Source organism: Pecten maximus, chromosome 7 (genome assembly GCF_902652985.1).
Source record: "Pecten maximus chromosome 7, xPecMax1.1, whole genome shotgun sequence".
Lineage (NCBI taxonomy): Eukaryota > Metazoa > Mollusca > Bivalvia > Pectinida > Pectinidae > Pecten > Pecten maximus.
This window is the reverse complement of record NC_047021.1, coordinates 26,056,914-26,080,319: the sequence shown is the minus strand read 5'-3', so window position 1 is coordinate 26,080,319 and position 23,406 is coordinate 26,056,914. Positions and strand designations below refer to the sequence as shown.

Sequence of the window (23,406 nt, the reverse complement as noted above, 5' to 3'; positions counted from 1 at the left end):
TCCAATCATGTTTCTCGTTCGGCTTGAGGGTTCCTAGCATTCCTAAGAGAGTTCGGTTGAAGTGTTCTGTCAATCCATTTCCCATTGGATGGTATGGTGATGTTCTTGACTTTGTCATGCCAGTAATGTTACACATCTCACGTATAACGCGCCCTTCGAAATTGGCTCCCTGGTCGGAATGAATACGCTGCGGAAGACCATAGTGAACCACAAACTGCTGATAGAATACTTCTGCAGTAGTCTTCGCTGACATATTACGAGTTGAAATAGCTAACGCAAAACGAGTGAAATGGTCAGTCACAACAAGTATGTACTTATATCCTCCTTTCGATGGCTCCAAGGTCAAGAATCCATACACACCAGTTCAAAGGGCTGTGTAGTCTGAATACTTACCATTGGTGTCCTATGGGTTGTTGGTGATCTCGAAGACATCTATCACATTTACGTATATACTGTGCAACATCTGTTGTCATTCCTGGCCAAAAGAAACGATCTCTCACTAAAGACATAGTTCTGTCACGTCCTGGATGGCCAATGTCATCGTGTAGTCCCTCCAATGCGTCATGGCGGAAACTAACAGGTAGTACCAGTTGCATTTTCTCTTCTCCTTCCACGGTAACTCGTCGGAATAATACTCCATTCCTTATAGTAAACTTCGGAAAGTTCTTGTAAAGAGTAGACATCTCACGCGATACAGGAAATTGACTGCGCACTGGTGTTGTTCCTGCTAAGAGATGGTTCATGATGCATGATAGATTCACATCTCTGTGCTGGGCTTTCTTCCAATCTCTCATCGTCATAGAGTTCAAATCTGTTGAAACCTCATCTAGCTGGTTCACAACATCAGTTGACATGGATAAACTCTCCACGAACGGTTGTTGGCATGAACTACAAAGAGCAGCTATAGTGTCTTTGCTAATCTGTTGTAGTGACTCTTCAGGTTTTTCATCAGGTAACCGTGATAATGCATCAGCATCGGAGTTGCTATTTCCAGGACGATACTTGATAGAGAAATCATATGATGAAATGGCTGCCAGCCAGCGATGACTTGTTGCGTCCAACTTGGCACTGGTAAGAACGTACGTAAGGGGGTTGGTGTCAGTCAATACCACAAAAGGATTCATGTACAAATAATCATGAAACGTTTCCGAAATCGCCCACTTCATCGCCAGAAATTCTAGTTTGTGCACAGGATAGTTCTTCTCAGCCTTGGTTATACCTCTGCTAGCATAAGCTATAACCCTGAGCTGTCCATCCTGCTTCTGATAAAGTACTGCTCCTAGACCTTTACGACTCGCATCAGTGTGTAGCTCGAATGGTACTGCGTAGTCAGCATAGGCCAGAATGGGTGGACTAGATAACTTCCCTTTCAGTTCTGTGAATGCTCTTTCCTGTTCTTCACCCCATTTCCATGACTCCACAACAGTTGACTTTCCACCTTTCTTCTTAGACTTGGAAGGTTTTGGCATCAGTTCCGACAGAGGTTTTGAAATGGGAGAGAAATCCTGGACAAATTTCCTGTAATATCCAGCGAAACCCAAGAATGAACGTACCTCCTCCGGGTTGGTTGGTGTTGGCCATGTCTCTATCTTCTGGACCTTCTCCGGATCTGCCTCTATACCATCCTTTGACACTATGTATCCTACATATCTCACCTTCTGTTGGAACAAGTGACACTTCTTGGGTGATAACTTTAACCCGCACTCTCGAAGACGATTGAACACTCTGTTCAGACGCTCCACATGTTCCTCATAGGTCTTGGAAAATACTATCAAAGTATATGCAACAGATGTTATAGTGTAAATCTCCCAAACACTCTTCCATTAATCGTTGGTAGGTTGCTGGCGCATTCGACAGTCCAAACGGCATTCTGTTATATTCAAAAAATCCTAAGGGGCCTACGGTAAAAGCTGTTCGCTGTTTATGTTCCTCCCTTATCTCAACTTGGTGATATCCTGACTTCATATCGAGGACACTAAAGTATGTGGATCCATTCAATGTGTCTAAAATCTCCTCTATCCGTGGAAGCGCATATGCATCCTTGGTAGTCCGTGCGTTCAGCTGGCGGTAGTCAACACACATTCTCAGCTTACGATCTTTCTTACGGACGAGAACCACATTTGAAGACCAAGGACTGTGGGACGGCCGTATAACATCAAGTATGTAGTAGAGTGATTTAATGTAGTTTTAAATAAAATATATAAAACATTGATGCTGTGCTGTTTTGTTATATATACTGAAACGAAAAAGAAACGCAACTTCAAATTGTAGGTTTAATAAAATAATACTTGTGAGCATTATGTTTAAATTTCATATGTAATAGTTAATATTGAATATTGATGTAACATCCTTTAAATGTTTAGAGATTTTTAAGAACAGGTCACTTTGCTAGAAGGTCATGATTGGTAGTACCCTACGTGAATCCAAGTTGAAATGGCAGCAGTTTTGAAACCGTGCCCTAATATCGTGTGTGTCCTCCTCGAACAGTTATCACATCTCTAATTCTTTGTTGCATTGAGTTCATCAGGGCATTGACTTTCCGTATTGGAATGTTATTCCATTCTTGGACGAGTGCATTTGCTAACTGAGGGAGGGTATTTGGGGGGTTACGGCGATTTCGAATTCTTCTGTCTAATTCATCCCACAAATGCTCGATTGGGGACAGGTCGGGGCTATATGGAGGCCAATCTATAGGAACAATGTTCTGTGTCGCAAGAAAGTCTCTACAGACTCTTGCAACGTGTGGTCTCGCGTTATCTTGCTGAAAGGTTAGATGATGCTGCCTAACAAACGGCACAACATGGGGCCTAAGGATCTCATCCCGATAGCGTACGGCCGTTAAATTCCCATTGACTATCACCAAAGGCGTCTTCAAACCATGGGAGATTCCCGCCCAAACCATAACTGATCCACCCCCAAATCGGTCGTGTTCCAAAACACAGGCGTCAGCAAAACGTTCGCCTCGACGCCGGTACACACGTTGACGGCCATCTGCTCGAAATAACGTGAATCGAGATTCATCGGTGAAGAGCATAGACCTCCAACGTCTCATAGGAAAACGTCTGGGCATATGTGCCGTTGCCCATTGCATACGACGTGCTCGACGTTGCGGTGTTAGTGGTAAACCAACGTACTGTCGCCTTGCACGCAAATTAGCCTCACGCAGTCTGTTGATCACTGTTTGGGGATGAATTCGACGGTTATGATTACCAATCGTATTCCTTGCCGTTTCAGCGGCCGTTAATCTCCTGTTACGCAGGTGTGCCAACCTAAGAACCCGGTCTTGACGTCGCGACGTTACGCGTGGACGTCCTGATCTCGGCTGGTCATCGACTCTTCCTGTTGCGTTAAGACGTGAAACTAATCGACTAATAGTCGATTTGTGAACTCTGAATTGTCGAGCGACGTGAAGTTGCGTGTTCCCTGCCAGAAGCATCGCTATAGCACGTCCTCTATCAACCTTTGATAACCGTGGCATAATTGTAAAAGGAATTATTGTTTGCAAAAGTATTGGCGATGATGTGGCTCAATGTTAGTGATGAATTGATACTGGTTTGAATGAAAAAAGAACGCATATGTTTGTACAGGCACGGTTTTTGATGTTTTTACCGCGCCGGAAGTGCATAGGTCTCTAGTCACACTTGGGTGATTTTGAAGATTGGTATGGGTGTTAGGCAGGGTGCATGTTTATTTCCGCGATTTTTATACAGATATGTATATTTAATACAAAATTAATCACAATTTTCCATGTTGCGTTTCTTTTTCGTTTCAGTATATATATACATGTCTATGTATGCATGTATAGAAGACCAGTATAGAGTATTTTACCTGTAATATGCCCTGAGGGAAGACCCAGACCAGGCGAGTATGAGCTCATGTGTGTAAATGTGAATGTCTTGTGCTGTGCCGGTTCTGTCCAGTTTTTGGTCATGTGCACGTGTTTGAAACCTGTTTGTCTATTTATATAGTTAATTTTGTTGGTCAGTTCGTAGGTGTGTCCGTATTCTGTAATTTGGTCTTAGTGGGGGTCATAGTTATGGGTATATTCAGGGTGTTTGCCGCCTAAATTCAGAAAAAAGAAAGATATTGAAGGGAACAGAACTAATTTCTATCGGTCACAATAAGGAAACAAGGTATGTTCAGATTTTAAGATAATTATTAGACAGTGATATTTTGTATTCTTTTATATGTGTATAAGTAATCAAATTAATGCTATTTGATAAAAGTAGAGTATTATCGTGTATTTTATTGTATTGGAAGTATTGATTGTAATTAGTGGTATTTCTTTCTTCAGAATATATTGGCATAGTGTATCGTCGGAGAGATTATGATCAGTTTATAAGTGTTCTAGCCAACGTCCGGTTAAAATACTGGTGCCTCCATTCCATAGATGGGGTATGTGTGTATTTGTATAGTGTGTATTTTTCATGTAATATATAGTTTTATCATTTTGTTCAAAGTATACTATTATTTGTAGAAGTAACTGTGAATGAATATCATCATTTATAGCATTTGTTTAAAATGTAATTGCTAAACTAGTAATTTATAACATGTAATTTGTAAAGTTAAATTATAATGAATTATGTTACATGTGGAGTAATTGAGAGATTATGTAAAGATAAGATTTGGCGTAAAACTGATTCTTTGATGTAAAGGTAAAAAATATAAGTCTTTGTAAGATTTGACAAGGATAATGCTACTTTTATTTGTAATATTTTAGTGTATTATGTTGTAAGTGTTATTTGTGTATATTTGTAGGATGTATTCTGAATGACAGCACGACTGTCATTATGGATTGGAAAGTTGAATAAAAGAAAAGAACCATAAGACACGTTTATGTCATCCTTAAAAATGAGTCTGCTACACATGCATCAATACCACAGGTACTTGTGGACATGATTATGATGTTTTTAATTTAAATGTTAGATCTACATTATAGATGGCCAAGGTACGATTTTTTTTTTTTTTTTTTTTTACAAATTAAGCATGCGATTGTAATACAATAATTTACTCATTTATAATGTAACATTTAGATTAAAAACAGCATAATTATGTCCACAAGTACAAGATGCAATACCAAGAACACGGGGTAAATATTCCATTACCGGCAAGAGGCGACTAATATTGATGTCCTAAACCTCTACACTGCCATGGGATGCTTTATAGACACGTACTTGCAGCTTCTACTTTGATGACATTGAAGAGACAGAAAAATTATATGTGGAGTTCATTGAAACACTTGTGGATCTAAAATGTCTTCTATTATGAGAGGAAGTTAAACATATCATACAGGCGAGAGTGTCAATCTCTTACTTAGAAACGCCGGATTCGATGATTATCCTGAAACGTCAATGTAACGTGCACAATTTCATTCAATAATCTAGCTTTTAGGATATACAGACTCTTCTTCATTACGTTTGACCACTGGGATATATATATATATGCCTTATACAGATTAGATGTTGTTGGTGTAGTATTTGGACCTAAGGGGGCCGCGGTTAAGGTGTCCCGACACGTTAACACTAGCCCTCCACCTCTGGGTTGCGAGTTCGAAACCCACGTGGGGCAGTTGCCAGGTACTGACCGTAGGCCGGTGGTTTTTCTCCGGGTACTCCGGCTTTCCTCCACCTCCAAAACCTGGCACGTCCTTAAATGACCCTGGCTGTTTAATAGGACGTTAAACAAAAACAAACCAAAAAGTTTAGACCTTATCAAGTGTCGATGGAGATATAGATAAAGATAAAAACTGTCTCACAGTTTGGGGATATCTGACCTACATCTATACGGCCACATTTTACTAATGATGATTGACAGGGCTTGCGATAAGTTGGAGAACAGGGGTCAGTCTATCATAACAAGGAACAGCATATATTCTCTAATTGTCGTAAAATGCGTTAAATGGCACCCAATGCATGAAAATGATTATAATAAACATCAACAAATACAAAAACAATAATAAAACCTTCCTAAAATTGGCACTTTAAAAAGAACGATTTACCATACATGTGCAGTATGGAGGCGGAGTACAATATATAATTCTTTCGGATACCATTGATTTATTAATAAACCATAAATTAAAAAGATCAAAAGATGAACTCCAAATTTAAGAGGTAATTGCGTCAAGTTATAAGTTTTAATAATGTTATATAATATAAAACAGTATACCTGTATACTGTTTGTCGTAGTTGCGGCGTGTATATGCAGCGGCAAGTCAGACATTATCAAATACTTAGTATTTTGCACGCATATTTTCATATTAAGAAACTGAACAGTTATACTTTAATAATAAAAGGCGTTACAACCAGTATGAGTTTTGTGAAACGTATAAATATTATGTGTGTTAGACTTATTTTCCGGGGACTAAAATAATGTTGGAGAAAAAATATGATTTTGGCTTACCTAAAAGGTTATGATTGGATTTATAAGAATCTTGTATACAATATAACGTTTTCACATGAAAACATCGTGAAATGTGACGCATCTCTGAGATCTAACGACATTTACCCTAACAGACATCTCTTTGTCCTGTCGACCAACTTCACACGACCCCATCATACGCCTAGTTAATCTCCTGACAACATGGATATGTACATGTAGATCAAATATGCATTCTGTATTATCGAAAATTCCATATATCTTTATTGGATCAAAATGATTTGTTATCAAGACACAAAGCAGAATAAAAAGCTTAAAAATATAATTAGTGTTTGCACGTGTTAAACATATATCAATAATTAATTCTGGGCTCGTACTGACAAAGCTGAGGAGGTTGTACCAGATTTGGTTGCCGATGTCTAAGTATCCACATCCGCCCCCTTCATCTACTGTATACCACTACTTTTATTTCCCTTCTCAGTCTGACCCAAAGATGGCTGACAGATGGAAATTGATTTTACTTTGCTTTGTTTTATCTTTATTTGATGAAGGTGATTCTACTTTAAATGGTGACCGAAAAAAGAGAGACGGTAAGAATGAACGATCATTTGATGGTTGATAAATAACGATTATAATAGATATTATATAGAACAGATATTGCACCCCGATACATTGTGTTTACAACTCCATGTCATCCCAGTTTGTAGTAGACGTGTACGGTCACTACCCTACACAACGCTGTTTGTGATCACTGGCCACAATTTGGTTAAGATAGAGGTCTTTTATTGGCACAGACATGCAGCTATTTGACAAAAATCTTGACACGACGACGAATATACATCTGTATATCAACATTATATCATTGGAACGAGGGTTAATGAAACAAATCGGACTCTTGAATTCAATAACACTATACAGCAAGCAACAGACTTATTATTAAAACGCACGCTTTACCATATTTGACAGATGTATATATATATGATGTTGAAATAAAGAACAAATTTCGTTGTATTATAATCTGGGTTGATCTCCTTTGAAGAAAGAATTGTGCATAATTTTGCATTTTACCATTGGACAGTGACGTTATGTGGAGAGATAGTTTCCGAGACACAGGGAGTAATAGGTCCTCCAACGGCTGACGAATACTACCTACCAAACCGATTCTGTAGATGGGAGGTCAGGGCAGAGGAAGGGCACAGACTACTTTTGTCAGCAAGAACATTCGCAATGGAATTTTCTACGGGATGTCAGTAAGTAACATGTATATTCGTACTATTGGAAGAAGCATTGATCTGAATGACCTCTAAAAGTCACCTTGTCTGATTTGTCTTTTCCTGTCATCAATATTACGTAGAACTTTGGGCGGTACAAGAGCGTGAATGTTTAGAAACATACATTATACCATTAATTAAGATAACATTAACAAAATTTGATTTCCCTTTTTCAACCAAACCGTCAATTCAGATGAAGCTAATGAATGTCGATATACATATACTGCAAACATTAACAGTTGACGTATGTTAAATTAATACACTTTCTCTGGACGGAATGGCTAAGCTTATATCTGTATTCTTATTTGTTTCTGAGATACTTGTCATATTTGACATAAATTGTCATTGGATCTGTGTCCTTACAAATGAATCAAACGGCTCTATTATAGAATACAGACTGTTCTCCGTATTATGAAATAATTCCTTCCTCCATACAGCTGGGACTACCTTGAGGTGAGGGACGGCGGGGATGACCACGCCCACAGGGTGGGTAAATACTGTGGCTATTCCCCTCTAGTCCTCCTCTCCGCCTCGGACACAGTCTTCCTGTACTTCTCAGCAGACGGTTCGACACAGGACCGAGGATTCCAACTCGATTTCAGGTCCATTCCAGCAGGTATATCGTTCGGGTTCCCACATTGTATTTAACAGAAAAAAACCTATTGCATTGTAAAATAAAAACTGTTTAAATTACACTATTTTTTTGGTGACATTCAAGGTTAAGATTATTAGTAACTGACTCCATCTGTGATCGCTTACTAAACTGTTGCAGATTCAAGAACTCTGTAGGGAAACACCACAACCCAACACATTGGGATTGTTTTATTTTAGACTCATATTTGGGAAATAGTTACGATAAGAAAGTTGTACCGAATCCAACGGGGTAGTTATATCGTGCATGTAATAAACACATTATCGTGTAACAATGTCTTAGATGTCCCCGTTCTAACAGCAATATCTGGGGTACAACTAGGCACTATGTCATGGTAAACCTTACCTACGCGGCAGTCATTCCCATTGGTTGGGTGTGTATAACAATCTGAAGCAGATATATGTTATGGTTTAATTACAGCGAACTCTGAACTTTCACAATGTAATCAGCTGATTGAGACCGAAGGCCTGATTTCGAGTCCCAACTACCCAGAGGAGTATGGACCTTATTCTTACTGCGTGTATTGGATAAAGGTAAGTATATGAGACGACAGGTTTTACTTCACACACAAGGGATTGTACATAACACACACGATTAATACTTCCAATTCTTATTTTAAATACTAATTCAGAGGGAGATACGATACGTATAGAATGATTCGGATTTCGGGACTCCCTTGGGGCCAAACATATTGACACCTAGGCGACGACAGAGGAAACTTAAGATAGGCCAATGAATATTTCCTATTTTACAACATTAAATTTCAAGGAATAATACAAGTATAAACAATATCAATGATGTATACAGTATATGAATAAGTTCTTAGCCTTAAAACGACGCTCTTCGTTGAATCGTTTGATATTCCTGTAGATCATTTTTGCTTGAAATGCTTTGATTTTACACCAGTTGTTTAAGTTTAGTTATAGAGCTAAATATTTTTGTACCAATAACAAGGTCTTTAACTCTGAAATCTCATTTCCGTTTTACATTCCCCTTTCCGTGCCAATCTCTCAAAATACTAATTGAAGTTTCATACTACCAAATAAATACATGTTATATATTAATGTGTCCTATATTACAGGCTCCTAGCGATCATGCACGCATTCACCTGGAGATACGTGATGTCAGTTTAGAAGATTCTGGATGCCTTTTTGATTATGTCAAAATTTACGACGGCAGAGATTCACGTGAAAACCTTTATATATTTTGTGAATGTCGATATGGCTACAAGTATCGTTTTTTTGTGATTTTATACGAAACTAAAGTTTTCACAGACATGCAGGTTTTTGGCAGGATGATGGAGATTATATAACAACTTCATATAATCCATTATGTCCTATAGGTTTAACTTTTTTCTTCCTTGTGCGATATGGCATTTGGTGTTCACTGCTTGTTAGTATGCCTGTTGGCTCCGTTGTCACTAAACAGGCTCTTGTTTGTTTTGCACAAAAGAACATTTCATTGCGACCTTAGATTGGTATAGTGGATGTTGTCGATGATAGCGCTTACCCCCCCCCCCCCCCCCCCCCCCCCCCCCCCCCCCCCCCCCCCCCCGGGGACCTCTGGTCCTATTTTTCTGCCATTGTACGTTTGGGATGGGCTTCCATATAAATCTGATTTGCCCTCGATTTAAGGATTTTGAGTCAGAAATGCGATCTAGGCATTTCTCTATCTTTCTCTTTCCTAAAAGGCGACCATCTAACATCAGTGTGTGCCTCTTTATCACCAGATTCTCCCGCTCTACTGGATATTTGCGGAGACTCGACTCATACCTCGTATGTTACCTCCAGTGGTAATCAGGCGCTTGTCACGTTCGTTTCGGATGGGTACCTAGAGGACAGGGGTTTTCAAATAGATATAAGCTTCATCGAGAATGACAGCGAAGAGGAAACTGAATCTCAAGAAGGTTTGCATTATAAACCACTATTGTGTTATACAGAAAGCTATGTTTTCCTTGTTGATCACTTTAATATTAGAACACGATATGTATATAGTGCCACCAAGGTATTTAATGGAAGAATAAATTGTGAATGGGTGTGAACATTAGAATGAAGGTCTAGGCCAAATATTTATCACATAACTATATCGGTTAGGGTGAAATTCATACGACGTGATGACTATACGAGAAACTGCGTCTTGAATTGTACTTTTTCAAGGTTATGCATGTACTTAGTCCGATTTGAGAGTCCATCTCCAATTACATTGTATAATTCGTTGTTTATTGGAGCGTACGTAATCACCAAAAGATACTGTTGTATCCTATGCATGAATGTTACACGTGAAAGCTCCCCAGTTCCCCTAAAGTTCTTCAAGAAACTCGTTAACTTATTTTTTCCATACCAGTACATTTTCCAATGAGGAATCTAATTCAAGAAATAATTATGAATTTGTGTAACATTTGACGTATCCCCACAGAGTGCCAACAGGTAATCGACGAGTCTATGGAGGGCGTGGTGACAAGCCCTGGCTTCCCAGGTCTCTACCCTAACCAGGCCAGATGTGAATTGATTCTAAGGTCACCCGAGCCCGACCACCATATACGACTTACCCTAGTCTATCTGGATATGGAGGGATCCATTAATTGTACATTCGATTCTTTGGAATTTTTCGATCGTACAACGGAAGGTGAGTAAAAAGTCATTATGATCCCGACAAAAGCGCACTTTTTAGAAAATAGAAACAAGCCTGCTGAATCGTATGCTTTGTTTCTTTATAGATACTTAACTGGGGGCTCTTGTTTTATCATACTAGCCGATTTCCGCTAATACCTAACGAAAAACTTATGGAATCAGTGTTCTGAATATCGATTATCCAAATTTTTGTTTCATAATTGTCTTAGATTGCCCCGCACCATCGTCCTTTACATATGCCTCATATAAAGTCGTTCTGAAGACAATAAACAAATCTAAAATTGTTTACTTGTTACATTTAATGATTTTGTTAATCTTGTTGATTTCAGAAGTCAATTCTCTTGGAAAGATTTGTGGCCAGACAACACAGAATCTGATATACGTCACTAAATCCGACACTCTAAAAATAGTTCTGACGTCAGACTACCTCGTAACCGGAAGAGGTTTCCTTGGTGATTACACCGTGTTACCAAATGAAGGTACATAATTAATTTTGTGGGGGTATTTTTTATTTGTCGTGTTTTTTTGTTTGTTTTTTGTTTTGCTTTTTTGTTTGGTTTGTTTTTGTTTGTTTTACGATATATCTATACTATTTCAGTCATTCGTACGTCTCTAACTTGTATTTGGTAACTGATTAGGTAAATATGACGTCATATTTTAAACAAACAATGGAGACATTTGACTTTAAGTGCAAATGCTGCCATAACATTATTTTCAATAGGAGGGTAACGAACAAAATGGTAGCCACAGCAAAAGGTGTGTGCATCAAAGTGAGAACCAAAGTGTATAAACATACTAGTTTCCTATTCGTGTTTGTAACAACGATATACAAATATTATAACAAATGTGTTATTCTAGCTTCTTATTGAATAAATACTAAAATGAGATAATTTAAAAAGATTACTCGTTAACTTCATCAGCGATTGAAAACTGTTTGCGGACTTTCTAACACGTCTGTGTCTTTGTCAACCAAAGAGTGGAAATCAAGAACATAAACGTTTTGAAAGTTTACAAACATAGTATGTAATCTCATTTTGTGTTAAAGATAATCATATCTTCAAATAGAATTGATATCAAACACATTGGTCCCATCCCGAACATTATCGTAGTACAAGTATATTGTTTTCAGTACAATACGGATATCTTATTGCTTTACAGGAAGACTGAAATACCCCTACTGTTTTCATTCCCGATTAAACATCACTCATGGAATTGTATTTGATTTAATCTATTTTTTGTCACTTTCCTTATTTTCAGTATCCAACTGTATGCCGCGATGCAATGAAAAATCCGTTTGTGTGGAGGAAAAAGAAGCATTTCGGTATGTCTATAGTGTAATCGCTGGAATACCTATGTTATACAATTGCATTTACCTTATAAAAGAAATAATTTTAAAGACAAACACTTAAACTGAATCTACACTAAAACGTGTGCAACACGAGATTGTCAATTATACAAAGACGGCTTCTTAACAATGTAATTAACAGGTTTAGAACTTTTAAATGTTTTCTTATTCTGGTTCATCTATTTGCATTAACTTTGCATGTTTTAAGTGAAATCGGTCTTCCATTAATTTTTTCAAACCTATTACTGTTCCGTTCTAACGCGATATATATTGACTCGATATTTTGCACGCCCGTACGTTGCGTGCTATAATTTTACGTATGTGTTTCTTTATTCTTGTTAATTGTATCGCGACTATTCTGTCAGAAGTCCGAACAAGTTTCCTCGATCTGACATGTTTTGTTATTTGTATACCTGGAAGGTGTATGGCCGGTAAACGATGTGAGTACAACATATGTGAAAACGGCGAGTGTGTGCAACAGGAGGGGAATCTCACGTGTCATTGCACGTCCAGTTTCACAGGAATGCTGTGCGACATAAAAATACAACCGCCAAATAATGTGGTAAGCAATTTGTTTGTTAAATGTTCCCCGAGTAAAACTGTTTATCGTTACACTTTAATTTAACACATTGTATACATTGCTTTTCGAATGTTCCACATCGAAGTGATCTCTGGTCATGTGAATTTCATTTTTTTTTTACTTTTAGGAATTGCGTCACTAATACATATTATAATCTAGAAGCAGAACATAATAAAACAGTGTTAACCTTAGTTGTCATAGTCGACATTTAAAATAATACATTTGTACATTTAAAATGACGCAAACTTTTGAAGCCCAAATTAATATAACTTCATATAAAGTATTAGAAACTGATATGATACACGACTTGTTATGTGTAGGAGCTGCAGCCTGGACCACTAGATATCCACACAGACCAGTCCGCCAATAGAGGAGAGCGGGTCATCCTCGACTGTACAACAAATGTCTCCGATACTTTCTTTACGTGGTAGAGTGTTAATGCACTATATAATAACTGCTAATATATTCCCACTAGGATATTTCATGGGTATATAAGGTTTTGTTATTTACTTGATATTTTTGCTATTATATTCCCACTAAGATACTTGCATAGGTATATCAGGTTTTGTTATTTCCTTGATATTTTTGCTATTATATTCCCACTAGGATATTTCATAGGTATATCAGGTTTTGTTATTTACTTGATATTTTTGCTATTATATTCCCACTAAGATACTTTCATGAGTATATCAGGTTTTGTTATTTAGTTGATATTTTTGCTATTGTATTCCAACTAAGATACTTTCATGGGTATATCAGGTTTTGTTATTTACGCGATATTTTTGCTATTATATTCCCACTAAGAGTATTTCTTTTTACGTGATATTTTTGCTACTCTACTCTCACTAAGAGTATCTCAATTTACGTGATATTTTTGCTGTTCTATTCTCACTGAAAGTATTTCTGAATACATTTGATATATTTTATAGTTCTGTTGTTTGCGTGCTATAGACTTTCCATTTATAGTGATTGATTTTTACGAGGTATCGCGTTATCTATTTCCATTTTTACCTGCTTTCTTTTTGCATTTATAGTGGTTTATCTTTCTATTCTCATTAAGAAGGTGTGATATTATTTTGCTTCCTTATAATTCACTATTAACTCTGATGTAGTTGGATTTATTGCCCTTAATACCAGAAAAAGCGAAAGCTGCAAAATATGAACCAGCGAGTTCCAAAGATTGTTTGAGTTGTATATATACATATATCTATGTCATCAGGGCGCTAAATGATCGCCTAATCATGGGAGACGCCGGTGTGATAGAACATGTCAACGGAAGCCTGGAAATCCTCTCCTTTGGCGACGCTTATGTAGGCATGTACAAGTGTCTAACGGACTCGTTCGACACCTTTTCCCAAACAACGTTCAACCTTACTTTGAAGGAAGGCTGCAATTTCGGTAATATTAGTTAACTTTTAAGGCAAGACCGTTTCAAGTTGCTCATTTATAATTTCAAAATTTGAAGCAGTTGATGTAATTATTCTTTATTTCTAAAGCAGAAAACATTCACAACAAACAAGTAAAATTCCTTGATGAAATGATACCGTTCCTATAAGTGAAGTATTTAATCATACTGTATGTACATACAAGTTTACAGATGGACAAAAGTTATCAATAATGATATTACTGTAAATCTCGTATGTAAATATACCTTCTGAATGTAGAATTAACACACATTTGATATAGAGATAGAGCTATCGCCATCGGATGTGTCTGCAATAAATGGAGATAGTGCCACATTGAGTTGTACGTCCGGACAACACAACATGACATGGTTGAAGGACGGTCAGGAGCTCCGGGAGGACGAGGAATACGAGGTATATTACATTTGAATCTTGATTCATTCTATAAATCATGTAAAATCAGCATCCTTGTCAAAATAACTCATGGAAAATCAGTAAATAGGCTGATGTCGATATACAACATTTTTAACGAAGACAATCATTAAAATATAAAGAATCATAACATGTTAAAGATGATCTATTACACGTTTCATTTTCTGTCTCCTCTGATAGCTGTTATACACATCAGGTACCTATTCAGTGGTATAACTCATATTCCTAATTCAGTATTTTTTGTCAATTTTGAAAACTGGTACGTTATTTGAACAGATATGATGTATTTATGAAAGACGTTACGGTGCAAACCATCATCTTTGTTACTGAGTAAGTGCGTAATTGGTGTAGATCATGACGTTGTTTGCAGTTATCAGAGAACGGAACAGTGTTAACAATTCTCGCTGTGACAGAGACAACGACAGGGGAATACACATGTTTACTGACCAGGGGAGATAACTGTGAAGTGTCCAGGACTGTCCAAGTGGCCAACCTACCTCCAAGGATAGACAATGGATGTATGTAGTAATGTACAGATATTGTCTTCAGTGATACATTTACCTATCGTACATATCTATCAACATCTAGTATGTCACATGAGTGAGCTTTTTACCTATCGTACATATCTATCAACATCTAGTATGTCACATGAGTGAGCTTTTTACCTCTTTAATCTCGTCGCGAAGTCTTTCAATAAAAAAGGAAATTTATAGAATCACGAGACTATGACACATGCCCATCTATATCTTTACCTGTCATTCGAACGATTGTAGCTGCCTCTTGGGTATTAACACCTGGGGTATTTAGCATTACGGACGAATCCTGGAAGTTGAATCAGTTTTATCTCTTCGGTATCTAACTCTTAATTGTCTTGAAAGGTGCTAATATCTTGTGCCTTGTACAATCCCTTAATCGATAACACAGTCAAATGTATGCTTTATATGTTAATCGAACGTGATCAACACTATACTTAATAAGTAGTGTTATATTCTTTGAAAGATTGTGGCAGACCTGCTGTACCGGATATGATACCACGCATGCTCGGAAGAATAAGTAGAGGTCAATCAGTACAACAAGGGTCATCACCATGGCATGTGATCTTAAGGGATCGCAGGGAGGTAATTTATCTATCCATAATACTATTTCCATGCCCTGTTCGATTTAGTATAGTAATATGTCTTCCTGAAATAAGTACAAATGTATGTGTTTGAATATGTAGTGTTGATTATATTCTGCCGTAATTCACTTTTAAGAAAAATCTCAAGGATGTTAGCCTGCTCTGACTTTTCTGTCAATTCTAACCTAGAAGAATAAGATATTGTCAGTTTTCCACGCGTTAAATCGGACATTTTTGCTCATCAAAATCCAACTCTTACAATTTTAAACGAGCAATTGAATTTCCTCGTGTGGTATTTTTCACTTCATACGATTTAAATATAACAACTAAGGACGACACCGAAGTATTAACAATTTTCCGTGATGTCATTTATTATGATTACGCTAATACTACATGGCTGTTTACCGTAGTATTGCCATAAACGTTTTGTTTTACAGATGACAACGTTTTGTGGTGGCACTTTGATTTCAAAGTCCTGGATTCTGACAGCTGCCCATTGTACCAGTAACGACCACTTTTCCAGAGAGTTTAACAAATCGTTTGATGCAAATTATGTTGACCTCTTCTTGGGCACTGATCTGTGTAACGGTACAGGTGGAGAGAGAAGAGGCATCCGAAGATATATTCCACATCCACGATTCGGAGAACGGGCTCCATATGACAACGACATAGCTTTAATAGAACTCGATACTCCTGTTGAATACAACCGCCAGATAAGACCAATTTGTCTTCAATCATTGGAAGCAATTGAGGGCGTTTTCATGAACAGACGACTTGGTCGGACTGTCGGTAGAGTAATAGGATGTGGGAGGGTTCACGAACGAATAACAGAAACGCCACCGTACGTTCGGGATGTATTCGTGCCGTACGTAGACCGAAGGTTTTGTTCCCATGCGCGAATAGGAAGCGGAAACTTTACTGATTCCATGATATGTGCCGGATATAACCGAGCCTACTTTGGCGACGCTTGCTCTGGTGACAGTGGGGGATCTATGTCGATGCAGAGGACTGCGGATGATCCCTGGTTCTTAGTTGGAATCGTATCGTGGGGGGTCGGCTGTGATAGACCAGGGCACTATGGCTACTACACTCATGTCGCCAAGTTCTTGGATTGGGTTAGCAGAATAACAGACTCAGAGTTTTTAGAAACGTTTTAACTTTGTTCACTTTGAAACTTCAATAACGACATAGCAATAAAAACATTATATTGTGGTACATTTATGTTTTAAATACTGATATTGATGTCAAATATTTTTATCAGAAGCGTTTCTTCAACGGTATCGGTTTCACCAGAATAAAATACCCTTAGTTATCATCTTGTATCTGATTGCTTGTAAAACAGTTTTATTATGACATTGTATTGCAACATAGAGAAAACAACGTAGATATTATGAATTGTTTATCACAAAATTGTTTTATTAATGCGGTTTTACGTGTGACAACTTTTTCACATTAAAGGTCTTCAGAGATGTTCAGAGATGTAAAATTGTATACTTAAAGTAAATTATACGCGTTGGTGTGTGACGGAACTTTTCCAGTATTAATTTTACATCCGTTACCTTGTAAAAAGAACAATAATCGATTTTATGTTTGAAGCGTAAACTTTGTAAAGACGGCTGCCATCTTCGAAACTTGTTTGAGATTCAATTGCGTTCCATTATATGTTACCGAACCCATTCAGTACAACTGGTACGACCCAATAAAGGAACACACAGATTGTGTCGTTAATACGATATCTATCAAACACTATATCAACCAGTACAGCTGATAAGTGGTGCCGCTGAGTTCTGTATTTAATGGGTTAGGAATACATCATTGGGATGTACATAATATGTACTGAAGCCACAATAAGTATTCGATATTTACTTAATGCAAGTCAATGCCAGTAAATAATAAAACAATATACGTTTTATCTGTTTTTATCTGCCATGGTGTTTCGTCACATTTTCAAAAGAACTTTATGGGAATAAATCAATATATATGGAAAATAAACAATGCTTATGTGTTAACCTTTTCATAACGAACAAATAGAAAATATATCAAACTAAATTTTTTTTTTGAAATATCTTTATTGGCATGATTGAGTTCATCATGTCGCTATATATAAAAACAATGATTAACAATAAGCACTATTCTCATACAGCTGCAATTTGTACAAGGTTTTTTGATAGCTGACAGTGCAATGAAAATGACATTTGCATGCATATGTAAATGATATATTGACAAATTTGTGTCTGACACTGCTCTGCTAACTACATTGTGTAATAGGTGACTTGGGGCAGCAGCTGATTGAAACAATTTCCCGCAGAAGTATACCAATGCCACATTAGAAGATCGATATTGCTATTTGTTTTTTTGTTCTTTTTTTGTGTGTGGTTTTTTGTTGAAAGATATCTGCAATATGTCTTTCTTTGTTGTCTTTGAACGTAAATTTGGATTGGGACGAGTCACGATTTCGTTTGAATGGCGGTATTTTCCCTATAACTTTGTACTTTTAAAATTTATGACTGTTAACACAGTTTTTGTTCATATATAAATTTATTCGCTAAGGTGCGCTACCCTAATTGAATGCTAGAAGCGATCTGAATGGTACACCTAAATATCATGCGAGATATTATGTCCCTCTTGTTTGTGTATATTTACAAGAGCTGCATAATATCAACAGTTTTTGCTATACTTTATCATACGAATAATCTTTCATTTCTTACCTCTGCATGTCATATGGGTTTTAATGACACAAACCATTCATGTAAAAACAGAAGGATGGCCCCAGAAATCAATTAAACGCGTATTAATAAACACAATAGTTCAACAATAATTAGATTCGAAATTACTCAGTAATATTGTTTACATTAGTCATTAAAATCGTTTATTTTATGCCACATTCAATATCTTATTTTCGATTGTCATTTAAAATGTGAAGGATTTAATCTGACAATAATATCAATCTACTGGAAGAAGAAACAAACAAATAGGAATATATTTCGCAATACTTTTTATTTATGTAATTGACACATACTGGTAGGATCGTACGAAAGACACAATCAAATTATACATTTAGATGTATTAAGTATTAAGTATTGAAGTATTAAGGAATAACCTACAAGAATGATTAAGGAATGGATCTACAAAATGATAAACGAATGTATCTACAACAATAATTAAGGAATGGATCTACAACAATAATTAAGGAATGGATCTACAACAATAATTAAGGAATGGATCTACAACAATAATTAAGGAATGGATCTACAACAATAATTAAGGAATTGATCTACAACAATAATTAAGGAATGGATCTACAAATACGACAATGATTAAGGAATGGATCTACACAAATGATCAAGGAATGTATCTACAGAAATAATTAACGAATGGATCTACAAAATGATTAGGGAAAGGATATACAAAAATGTAGAGTATAGTATACGGCACCATGTATCTATTTTATGTCTAGATTTTAACTGGAAAGTAATTTTACAGGGAGCCTCCTTCAAAAATTAACTAGATACGATTAAGCTGCTAGTAAGGAATGTCTTGAGACAGTATAGGGGTACACGATGTGTCACTGTGTATTATCGACGTACCCATACGTTCTCAGCCCCTATTTGCATTCCACTTCCTGTTGTTGGACTTATTTTCGGGATTGCATGTGTACAGCACAAAGTGTCGGTTGCCATGTAGACGAAGAAGTGACAGCTGTCGTCTTGGTTACAAAGTATTGCACACATTGACAGACTGTTGACCAAGACTTTCTTCAACTGAGCTCCGATGATCCCTTTAGACGGCGATTGTACTTTGGAAAACAGGGCAACGCTTCCTATGCCATCATTCAGAAAATCAAAAGCTGAAAACAGAAAGATTTAGATGACTTTGTCAGTCTCGATTGTGTCAACTTTATACAATGCTTTCTCTTTTATTTATAGATATCAATGCTAACTTCCACTACTGAGAACTAAGTAATTATCCGTGAATAGACGTCACAATGGTGTCACAACTCGTTTTTGATGGATTACATGTTGATGGTAGTAGTTATAATAGCATGGTAATCTGATTATGGAACAGTTATACACGTTTAGTAGATAAACATCGAACCATTTTGTTTGTGCTAATGATCCCCTTGATCGATAAATAATTCGCCGTCGGCATATCGTAATCAATAAGAAAACACATAAGGTGGTGTCCAGATGACATAAATAAAATGTCAGATAAATGTTTTTAAAAAACAGTTGAAGGGATGTGATGACAGCACGTGCGATGTAGCAAATGGTTTTTATTTATCTCCGCAGTTAGTTCATTGCGTCCTAAACATGGCCAAAGGCAACGAGGAGCAATGACAATTTCGGGTGGCAAATCCAACATTTCTGACTAGAAATAGTTTGTTTCAACGTAAATTGAATAAATATCTAAATAATTCAAAGGTATCTATATAGAAAAACTATAGACTTGTCCAAGACCGATTACCGATTACAAGTACTCGCACAACGTATTCAGTCAATCAGCTGCTGATTTAAAGATATATGATATAAACGCACACGAACACACACATGTATATACACACGTAAATAATTTCCAAATATATGGAGTGTTAGGGTTAACAGGCACGAGGTTCAATCCCCTTAACAGTAAATATTTTTAAACACAGAAAGGCTTTCCTACTCAACCCGTCTTTCATTCAGATTTTATACAATCATAATACATGACTTATAATGTATTTTATTTTAAAACGCTAAATTAGTTTATTAACTTACAGTATGTCGGTACGTCCGGAGAGACATCCACATGACAAAGTGCTCTTGTGTGGTAATCTTCGAATGCACACAGACGATCATTAACAACCATGGTGTTGCCGGAAGCAAAGAAGACACAGCAGTTTTCCCCTCCTAAAACGTTATTAGGCTGACCATCAGCCCAATTAATCCACTGCTGTACTTCACCGGTATACGTCACAAATACCCCTTCTATATCAATGTCGTTCAACCCCAAGACAAATTTGGAACTGAAATAAAAGTATATTACTACAGTTATCGGGGAAATATTAGATCAGTTATATCTTTGACGTGATGTCTAAATAAATGACAGTTTACCAAAATTACAATTTTTCTACCATAGAATATAAAAATTCATTGATGCTAATGTCGTGTTTATCTTAAACCTACGTTATCTATATCATATATAGAGGTTACACAACGAGTGGTTGTTGGATATGGAATTTATTTCACACGAGTAAGTTATTTTTTAAAAGTTACAAAAGACACGAGCTTTAGCGAGTGTTTTTTGCAACTTTTAAAAAATAACTTACGAGTGTGAAATAAATACCATATCCAACAATTTCGAGTCGTGTGACCTGTTTCTACCACAATAATATCGGTTTGAATCAAAGGGAAACGTGGCCAAGTGTAATTTCGCGTATGCAAATAAAGTGTACCGGTGACGTCCGGGACCCGGTGATGTGACGTCATTAGATTATTGATGACGTCAATAACAATTGCAGCTTGGGTCAAAGTTCACCGTGTTAGCCAATCAAAATGCGTACAGAGTTTATACCACGTGTGGTATACAGGATTGTTAATCAACAGCTGTAATGATTAACTGATGGTCTGAGAGTTGAATAACACGGGGTATTGTGGTAGAAGGCTAATTACACACTGTTTTCTGGGGATATAAATGAAGATTGTGGGCAGGTGGAATATGACTTCCACAGTGACGTCATTTACTAATGTTTTCTTCTGTCATATAATCGCTGAAAGATTTCTTATTTTGAGATATGAGTATGAAATGTAAAACATCCTAAGTAATGATCAACCATTATTATTTTTTCGCCAAGATAATTAGTTATTACCACAGGACGTGCACCAAAATTGACTAACAATAGCACACAGTCTGTGTATGTACAACAGGTAATAAGGCACTTTAAAATGAAAAAACCCACCATTTAATGAAATGTGTAAAGACAATAAACCTTAAGACGAAAATACACGATATACTTCACTAAGCATGATATAATATATAGAGGCATGGTCCGTTTGAGCCATAATTGGAAATCACCTACAGGTATATCCAATGAATATCATGTTTAAAAAGATCACATTTTAAAGATTTTTAAAAAAATGTTTGAAGCAAAGACGGTGTATTTATCTCGCAATTACGAAATTGACCCTTTTCCCCAAACTTTAACGTACTGTAATGCCACTACCAGTACATTGAAATGCAATCATGCAAATATATGGAAGAAATTTTGAAAAACAAATATTGTCATAAAACCAGCTTACTCAGACATTTCCGACAATGCCGAAAATAGAAATGCATTTGCCCTTTTGTCCGGTATATGGCTGAGGACCCCACCATACAGAGAACATGCGGCTTGTTTATTGTTGTAGCTTATAGCTGCTTCGATAACTACATAGAAGCACATCTGGTAGTCAGGACCGTAGTACATAGCGCCTCCTATCGGGCACATTGTATTCATCTCTGTAACAAAACAGAGAGAAGGAAACAGAATAAAGTATACGTGAACATTTCTATATTCCTCTATTTTACCTACATGTTTGTATTTGTCCGTAAACATTTCTCTTGAGAATAATAAGAACATACATAACTAAATTCCGTTTAAGATATATGTAGCATATAGACTTCTTAATACAATTCGATTATGAACAGAAGACTTTTTTTCGTGCAAACCATCGGAAAGCATTTAACAACGCAGGTATGAATGGAAGGAAATGTGAATAAAATAATTACACGGAGAGAAACTAAAATTGTCTGTAGTAATGTAAAGGGTAACATGTTAGGTAAATGACAGTGATACGCAAACATCATCCTAAGAGAAAATAATATTTAGTTTGAAGGAGTGAATATGCATCACGTTAAATAGGAAATAGCAATGCTTCTCACAAGCAGCAGACTCAAAGTATAGGTAATGGCAATAGTCAAAGCAAAATTAAATCTAATGTACATGTTTTTTTCACCTACCTTGAGGATAAATAGTCGGACACAGAACCATCAGGACAATGTACCTCTCTAGCCTCAGTACCATGTTGTCGCCTATAGTGATTCGCGGCGATTAGTGTCCCAACAGTAAGAGCACCAAGCAATTGTAGTCACGTGTTAATGAATGGACAGCAGAATTGATTAAAATCTACGAGATGGCTGGTGCAGATTTTTTCAAATGTGATTCGGTTTTCGGTGCCCCCTTCATTTTTGTTATTTCACGACCTTGAGTTAACGTGGATTTAACGTGTTGGCGATGCAGTATTTCTGTATTTCACTACATAGCATACTAATTTTCTTTTGTGGATGAGGTAGAGGTGTATCTCAGGTCAGATTGGTTGTAATAAAACATACAGTGGTATACTTCTGACTGTCGAGGGGATGTAGATGACATAATGGGGTGTATCTCTGTCGAGTGGATGTAGATGACATAATGGGGTGTACCTCTGTCGAGTGGATGTAGATGACATGATGGGGTGTACCTCTGACTGTCGAGGGGATGTAGATGACATAATGGGGTGTACCTCTGACTGTCGAGTGGATGTAGATGACATGATGGGGTGTACCTCTGACTGTCGAGTGGATGTAGATGACATGAGGGGGTGTACCTT

The 23,406-nt window shown here is 36.9% G+C and overlaps 2 protein-coding genes across 2 annotated transcripts; one reads left to right on the top strand and one right to left on the bottom strand.

Annotated features, from left to right (window-relative positions):
- The first annotated feature begins 6,854 nt into the window (after window positions 1-6,854).
- Window positions 6,855-18,151, top strand: LOC117330388 (CUB and sushi domain-containing protein 2-like). Its single transcript, XM_033888634.1, has 16 exons — window positions 6,855-6,965; window positions 7,454-7,625; window positions 8,084-8,262; window positions 8,719-8,831; window positions 9,380-9,485; window positions 10,028-10,204; window positions 10,714-10,923; window positions 11,258-11,407; window positions 12,186-12,249; window positions 12,694-12,835; window positions 13,174-13,280; window positions 14,073-14,251; window positions 14,540-14,670; window positions 15,059-15,206; window positions 15,688-15,806; window positions 16,243-18,151. Exons 1-16 carry the CDS (start codon window positions 6,869-6,871, stop codon window positions 16,960-16,962), a joined length of 2,814 nt encoding a protein of 937 aa, XP_033744525.1. The 5' UTR covers window positions 6,855-6,868; the 3' UTR covers window positions 16,963-18,151.
- A 632-nt stretch (window positions 18,152-18,783) lies between these two features.
- LOC117330387 lies at window positions 18,784-23,399 on the bottom strand. The gene is made up of 4 exons (XM_033888633.1): window positions 22,778-23,399; window positions 22,078-22,276; window positions 20,557-20,804; window positions 18,784-19,652 (listed from the first exon to the last, which is right to left on the bottom strand). The coding sequence occupies exons 1-4, from the start codon at window positions 22,839-22,841 to the stop codon at window positions 19,381-19,383; spliced, it is 783 nt and encodes a 260-aa protein (XP_033744524.1). The 5' UTR covers window positions 22,842-23,399; the 3' UTR covers window positions 18,784-19,380.
- Window positions 23,400-23,406: the final 7 nt, after the last annotated feature.

Excerpts from the sequence above, each read along its gene's own strand:
- LOC117330387 (XM_033888633.1), bottom strand. The coding sequence starts at position 22,841 with ATGGTACTGAGGCTAGAGAGGTACATTGTCCTGATGGTTCTGTGTCCG. Across the intron at positions 20,805-22,077 it reads GCATTGTCGGAAATGTCTGA|TTCCAAATTTGTCTTGGGGT; the intron begins GTAAGCTGGTTT and ends CTTTTATTTCAG. Across the intron at positions 19,653-20,556 it reads TCCGGACGTACCGACATACT|CTTTTGATTTTCTGAATGAT; the intron begins GTAAGTTAATAA and ends TTCTGTTTTCAG.
- LOC117330388 (XM_033888634.1), top strand. The coding sequence starts at position 6,869 with ATGGCTGACAGATGGAAATTGATTTTACTTTGCTTTGTTTTATCTTTA. Across the intron at positions 8,832-9,379 it reads ACTGCGTGTATTGGATAAAG|GCTCCTAGCGATCATGCACG; the intron begins GTAAGTATATGA and ends CCTATATTACAG. Across the intron at positions 14,252-14,539 it reads GAAGGAAGGCTGCAATTTCG|AGATAGAGCTATCGCCATCG; the intron begins GTAATATTAGTT and ends CATTTGATATAG.